This window comes from Eucalyptus grandis, chromosome 8, assembly GCF_016545825.1.
Source record: "Eucalyptus grandis isolate ANBG69807.140 chromosome 8, ASM1654582v1, whole genome shotgun sequence".
NCBI classification, from domain to species: Eukaryota; Viridiplantae; Streptophyta; class Magnoliopsida; order Myrtales; family Myrtaceae; genus Eucalyptus; species Eucalyptus grandis.
The window spans coordinates 14,034,032-14,041,560 of record NC_052619.1 but is presented as its reverse complement, the minus strand read 5'-3'; the positions used below and the strand labels follow the sequence as shown (position 1 = coordinate 14,041,560).

Genomic DNA, 7,529 nt, shown 5'->3' with positions numbered 1-7,529 from the left:
AAAAATCCTCAGTCGATTTTTTTCTTTTTCATATTTTATGAATTAATAAGGGGCAAAGAATGGAGGGTCTTATAGCACGAGCAGTTCGGGTCGAGGTGAGTTAGAAGACAGCCTCGGCCCCGTAAGGCACGATGTCCATTAAATCCTCCGCAAGTTTTCTATTACCTTATAGCACATGTCGGTATAAGCTCACATTAAGACCTTGATTTATATTAACGTAAAGATGATCTTTGTTGGGTCTTAGCTTTATGCTCTCAAAGCGCGCACGACACATTCAGCCTTTCCAGAGCGCCTAAATTAAGGTTCACGTACCAATGTTTTAGCCTTACTCGTTTGGTACGGTAAAAAGGTGGGACAGGATCCCATCGCTAAACACAAATCTGCCTTCTTTGTAGCTTGCTTTGTAGCTATATCTTACAGTCACCATTAACAGTAACATAGCAATCCTGGCATTAACAACATAGCAACCTTGGTGCTGCCAGTCACAGCAAGTAGTGATCATTCACGCGGAATGACCGGCCAGGAAGCAAACACTCTTCTATCCTCAATTCTCGACTTCTTTTTTTTCCTTCCTTGAGAGTGGCACGAGAATGTAACTTCTCATTTATAAGTCACCTGAAAATCCACAAAAGATAAATGAGTACAGGCAGTTCGGGCACTTAAAAGAGAGAAGGGAAAGAAAAACATAAACCAGAGAAGCAGGGCAACTGTTGCCTGTAGCAAAAGGGGGCAACCTTCAAGCATGGCGTATGGTATCTCTCATAAACTGAGAACTTTCAATCAACTCTACTTTTCTTCTCGATACTTGATTTGCTGAGAATTAGCACACCAATCACTATAAGAAGTGCACCTGCAAACCACTAAGAACGGGACTTTATATGAATTTCGTGAAATCTGCATTCATAGACTAAGTGGAGTGAGAATCTCAAAAATCATTGCCTCCTTTCAATCACAATTTCACAACCATATCACAACCATAATGCGAGTCAAGATAGCAATGATTAAACCTAAACTTGAGTCATTATCAGGAACTAGGAAGTACTCAATGCCTTTTATCACAGGCTGGAGACTACACCAAGAATCCCTGAACAACAGGTTTGCATGAAGCAAACTAGCTCTGTTCTTTAGCAACCACATTGATCTCAGAAGCTTTCATCTGAAATATAAAATCCTTCTCCATGCTGTTGTTCCCCACTTATGATGGCATAATTACCCTCAATGCATTCATGAGATAATAAACTCGGAAGTTATCTATGGCATAATTTGACTCCCAACTTTTGGCCAATTTGCCACTTTCAAGATTACCAGTTCCGATTCCATAGAGAGAATTCTTCTCTCGAGGGAACTAAATGCAGTCATGATATTACTTGTGTATGTGAAATTTTTTTTGATAGTTCCAGGTATAACATTAAGACCTCGCCTCTTGTTTTAAACACAATAAAAAATCAAACCTTGAAGTACATAACTTTGCAGAACAGGGCAGGAAAATAGTTAATCAAAGTACCTGGTATCTCAATGACTCATCAAAAAAAAAGAACCCAGCTAATCCAGAAGGGAGGAAATTTGTCAAGAAGTTCGTAACTGTGGCTTGAAGAGACGAGAGACTCTTTAGGCTGTTGACATAACATCCCCAATCGTAACATTGAACAGTATGACAAAACCATACTTAATGACCTGCTAACAAATTCGGATCTCTGAGTGTTAGTCCAGGAAAAATATGTCCAAGTTCATGAACTGCACAATTGATTAACAACACTGATCTAACAGCAACAGTTACTGGAAAAATTCGTCGCAATGATGTATCATGACAGAATAAATGCTTAACTGTGCATCTTAGATAATCAGTAAACACATGAAAAATATCACTAGACAATCTGCTCCAACAGTCCAAAGAAATGGAGGAAGAAGAAGAGGATGAGGAAGAGATTCCTGTCAAATAACAGGCTTCAGTGCAGTGCAGTGCAGTGCAGTGACCAATCATTGTCAAGTCCTAGGAATCTAATTAACCGGACTCAGACATTGAAACTTCTTCCTCACAAAGAGAAACAAACATCTACTTCTTTTCACGTAATTCTGCCAGGGAATGACGACTTAACATTTAAGGTAGATACAACCTAATGAACTCCATTCATGGTAGAACTTAACTAGTTTGCTGCTAAAGCACCAGATCTCAGACTGAGTTGACTAGGAAATGCTGACATCCTCGGCTAATAAAACCGCAAACAACAGATGCATGTACCCACTGGGAAAAAGAAGAGCACAGTAAATAATCAAATGATGCTTCTCTATGATCTCTCTCTTTGCAATTCTTCTTCATCCCGGTGAAGATATAAACCTGACAGATAACAATCCAGTCTGCAAAGCTCACATTCGAGAAGATGCTTGTACAATAGTGATCCCTTCTAAATATCTGGTCTGTGTTCTCCGGATGCCCCAAACCCACCTGACCTGCTAGGTGTTCGGCACATTTTCTACTTCCTATGCTATCTTCTTTTAAATATTCACCAAAAATCTCTGTCCGCATCCCCATCTCATAAACTGAGATTTTGCACGAATTTCCTATGCTTGTCCCCTCGACTTTCGAAACTCTCCTCTGCTACTGAGCAGGCGTCAACCGATTGCCACGATAGGCCGCTCGGAATAGCTTCCAAGCTTCCTCTCGGTAATTCAACTACTCTCCACAGAAGTAGTAGAATTGGCAGGACCTTTCCTTAATTAGAGCTCCCGCTAATCCTCAAACAACCAAAAATTGGACGTATCACCGCGCACCGGCTACCGGCTGCAGCTCACATTGCGCCACGGAACATCGAGTGCTTCAGCTGGAGATACATTAGGGATACGGTCCAACACACACGCCAGATTTCGATTTGCATTAGCTGGAAGGATAGCACAGAGCGACTAAAGTATGTCCTGAATAAATAAATGGCTTACTTAGTTTAGGGCCAAGGGAGATACCTGAGTGAGATCTTGGTAAAAGGAGGGATTGTAAAGCAAGATGTACGATCATGTGACGAGCACCCCTTCAATCTCGATGCAGCGAATGCGCTTAACTCGGGGCCAATCTTTCCCTTTCTTCCGCTGGCATCTTTTCGCCAGCATAGGGCACTCATTGATAGATAGATTGGAAAGGGAGGATGACAAGCCCTCCGCTGGCATGGATCGAAGACTTCCGCAGATATTTATGCGAAATTCTTTGAGACAATTGAGGCGGCGAAGCCCTAAGTTATCGAGTGATTTTAGATCCATAAGATTAATCGACAGAGAGGTAAGAGAAGCGGGCAGAATTTGTCCCTCTTTTGGGAAGGAATGGAGCTTAGGACATACGCTAATGGAGAGGTTTTCAAGGGAGCTCAGGCTATGAAGCCCTGTGGAGTTCAGGGACGTCAGATTCTCAAAGCGATATATATTCAGAGAGGTAAGAGAGGTTGGCAGAAGCCCTATCTCAGGAAATGACTCTATATTTTTCTCATCCCCAATGGAAAAAGTTTCAAGAGAGCATAGTGATTGAAGACCCCAATCCTTGCGGCCAGTGATGAGCTTGTCACAATTAGAGAGTGAAAGCGCGACCAACTTGGAGGGTAAACCCGTCTTGGGAAATGACTCGATTTGTGGACATGAGGATATTGTCAGAGACCGAAGCGAAGGAAGGAGAGCCTGCATGTTTTCTGGCAGATACTTTAGATGACAGCAGCCATTCAAATTTAATGAAGTGAGGCATGGGGCAACCAATCCTCCCGCAGGGAAAGATCTAAATTCGGGGCAATTGGTAATTCCCATCGAATGGAGAAGAAGTGGAGAACCGTCAGAATTTGAAAGATGTTCCAATTTTTGAATCTTCCCACCAACTGAATATTCTTAAGCGAGGGGAAAATTTCTAGAGGAAAGGATATAAGTGAATCGCAGCTCCGCTTCAAGTCTAGATACTGGAGAGATTCATGGCATCTGTGTATTGGCAACTCTATTTCACGACTACCTTCGAGATTGAGTCTTGTCATATTAGGAGGAAGAAACCTCAAGGGAAGGGTTGAAAGATTCATGATTTGCATATCTCGTAACTCAGTGCCATTTAGGAGAGGCTCAACTCCAGAAACCTTTCCACAATCATCCAATTTGATCTCACGGAGAAGTGGTGCAAATGGTAGAGAAGATGTTAGCTGTGGGCAATTTTCAATGGACAAGGCTGTTAGAGAAGGGAGATGGCTGGGTAAACCTCCACTCAACTGGGGGCAATTTCTAATACAAAGCTCCTGCAGATGTGCAAAGGCAAGACCTCCTGTCTCTATTGTAAAAGAAGCCCACTCTTTCCAGCTGCACATGTCAGCAAATTCCAAGTACTTTAGTGACTGAAAAGGTGTACAGTTACTACCATTGAATTCAGTACCCACACTTGTAACTCCATCAAATCCTCTGATTATCAACCCCTCCAGAGATGGTAGCTGTCCTAAAGGAGGCAATGACACACAGTGCTTGCAAGATTCAAGACACACGATTGACATATTAGAGAATGAACCGTGTCCCAGCCAATCGGCAAATGACCTACCACTATAGAAATTAATGATAAGCTCTCTCAAGTTCCAATGAGGTTGCAGCTTGTCCAATACATTTAAGCTATTTTGCTGCGTAATATTGTTATCATAACCCCATTCCAATACTAACTTTTTCAAGTACCTTTTTCCCTTTAAATTGACTATTTCAGCATCTTCATAATTATCAACATTCTGCAAACCCTGTATGGAGAGTGTACCCATAAGATTCCCAAGTTCCCCTAGCTCCCTAACCCTGGTCCCACCGTTTTCGGCCACCACGAAATTAGTTAATGTCCGCAAATCCTTCAGTCTGTTCATCCCCAACGGCATTCTCTTCAGGCGTGTCCACCTTAGATCAAGATGACGCAGACAGGTTAGGCTGCCCATGTTGCTCGGTAACTCAATGAGAGAATGACAGTAAGCAAGAATTAAGATTTGCAAGTTGTATAGAGCTGTAATTGAATCAGGCAATCTAAGTAGACTTCTATTATAGGAGAGATTCAAATAGCGCAGATGCTTCAAACATCCAATTGAACTGGGCAACGTAGAGATTTTCTGATAATGAGACAAAGATAGCACCCTTAACCGTCTCAGGGTCGGCAACAGAACATGCAGTACCTCATCAGTCAACAAATTGTACCCGTAAAATCCCACATGACCCACGTTTAGCGGTAGGAAAGTACGCAAATTCATTGCCCCAGCTAACACTCTGAATCTGGAAGCGACATCATATTTAGTTCTTACAAATGACAAATGGCGAGTGCTTGAGGACACCTGGTGTGCATTGCCTCCGTCCAAGCTATAAAAAGATCCACCAGCTACATATCTTGCCAAGTCATTGACCAGGTCATGCATCGAAAAGCTTGATTCGACATCGCTTGCTTCCAGGTCATGCATCGAGAAGCTCGATTCGACATCACTTACTCTATGAAGCAAAGATCTAGACACAAGATCACAGAAGCACTGATCACCTACTTCCTCTAATGTCCTGCCGTCGTTAGGTTGTTCTATCAAGCCCTCAGCCATCCAAAGTAAGATCAGCTGGTCCTTCTCATATATACAATCCTTTGGGAAGATTGAACAATAGGCAAAACATCGTTTCAGTTGTGGAGGAAGGTAATGATAACTTAACAACAACGCAGGGAGAATTTCATTCTTTTCACGTGCCAAATTCCAAATACCACTCTCCGCAATTATTTCCCACTTCCTGATATCAGACTCACAGCATAACAAACTACCTATAGTCTTCAGCGCAAGAGGCAATCCATCACATCTCTTTACAATTCTTTGCCCGATTTCTTCAAGTCTCGTGCGCGCCTCGAAATTATGCTCGTCAAATGCATGTTTTGCGAACAAGTCCCAACATTCCTTGTCTTGTAACTTCTGTAAATAGTATTTCGAGAAGGCACGAGCAACCGATGCGACACGCTCATTTCGTGTCGTCACGATGATTTTGCTGCCTCTTGCTCCATAGGTAAAAGGAACTAGGAACGTATTCCAAAGATTTAAGTCCTCATTCCAAACATCATCCAACACCAATAGGAATTTCTTCCCTGTCAACAAGTCCTTCAGTTGGAGCTGAAGCTGGTTGAGATTTTCGGTCTCCTTCTTAGACAGGGAGGAGAACTCCTCGAGAGCCGTCGCCGTCAGCTTGCAGATGTCGAATTGGTCGGACACGGAAACCCACGCCCTCAACTCGAAACTCCCCTTCACCGCACCATCGTTGAACACGAGCTGAGATAGCGTGGTCTTACCGACACCGCCCATCCCAACGATGGCCATCATGCTGGTGTTCTTTTCGCCCCGATCTGACAAGAGCAACTCGATCACCGCCTTCCTGTCCTTCTCCCTCCCGAAAACTCCCGATTCCTCGACCAACGAAGTGGTCTGCAAAGCTCTAGCCGTCCTCTCGCGAAAACCTTCCCTTAGGCCCAGCACTTCTCTCTGCTTCACTACGCTCTCCAATCTCTCCAGAACCCTCTCTAACTCATCCCCCAATTTACTCCTACGAGCGTCTGCAGCAAAGCTCCAGACCTTACAAACGAGAGCCCGAGGCTCGACCCTGGCTTCTCGCTTCAGATCTTCAGTGGCGATCTCGTCGAACAGGTCGTCGGCGTCGTACACGGTGTCCTTGAGGTCGTCGAGCCACTCCCTGACGTGGTCGTTGGTCATCTGTTTCTCCTCCGCGTCGTCCAGCACGGCGTTCGCGGACAGGAGCGCGGCCTTCAGCTTCTGCAGCAGCCTCCCCTTGTCGAGCTTGTGCGACCGGAAGAAGTCGACGACCTCGGGGGAGGCCATCCGGTCGAAGAGCACCTGGAGGAAAGCCGAGAGAAATGCTCCGCCGACGAGCGGCCCCGCCATAGGGATTTTCAGGATGCAGGAGGAAGCTGGGAAGCGATTGGAGAGGAAGTGAGGACGATCGCCCGACCGAAGAAGCGCCAATCTGTGAAGTCTTGTCCTTCGAAGATCGATGGTTGATCGCTTGGTTCACATTCTTCGCTTGTGACGATGAGGTCGGGACAGGGACAGCGCCTGCTGATCGTAATGCATGGACTGATGATGGGTCAACGTGATGCGCGGTGTGGTTTTGACTTTTTTTTTATAAAATACGAAAAGAAAAATCGCAGTAACTATAATTTTTCGAAACGGAAACGTTAGAAATCTTGATGCAAATGTTGACATGAGCACTTGCGTTTGGAAGACTTCTCAAGAAATGCGAAGTCATTTCCCCCTTGATTCAAGGTGCATTTGCTCAAGATAAATAATATTTGATCAAGCGGTTTTTTTAAGTGGGAAAGAGAGAGAGAAAAAGAGTATATTTTAGTTCATTCCATGGGCAAGAATTGCAACCTAAAATAAAATAAAGGGAAAATTTTAAAGAAGGGCTTGAAGTGTGTCATTTTTTCAAATAAAGATTCGAAGTAGACCTTGTTTCAAATAAGGATTTGAAGTGGCCTTGATTTTTTTAAATAAGGGCTTGATGTAGCCATTTTTTTTTTACCC

General features: G+C 43.8%; 1 protein-coding gene and 1 long non-coding RNA gene across 3 annotated transcripts; both read right to left on the bottom strand.

Moving 5' to 3' along the window:
• Positions 1-342: 342 nt before the first annotated feature.
• Positions 343-3,027, bottom strand: LOC104429356. Of its 2 annotated transcripts, none has more exons than XR_005545759.1 (4): positions 2,956-3,027; positions 1,505-1,674; positions 735-860; positions 343-615 (listed from the first exon to the last, which is right to left on the bottom strand). It is a non-coding gene; the product is annotated as an uncharacterized LOC104429356 (long non-coding RNA). The 2 variants fall into 2 exon arrangements; XR_005545760.1 differs by having other exon boundaries at positions 735-850.
• On the bottom strand, positions 3,026-7,029 carry LOC120285926 (putative disease resistance RPP13-like protein 1). The gene has a single exon (XM_018866639.2). It carries the CDS (start codon positions 6,885-6,887, stop codon positions 3,702-3,704), a length of 3,186 nt encoding a protein of 1,061 aa, XP_018722184.2. The 5' UTR covers positions 6,888-7,029; the 3' UTR covers positions 3,026-3,701.
• Positions 7,030-7,529: the final 500 nt, after the last annotated feature.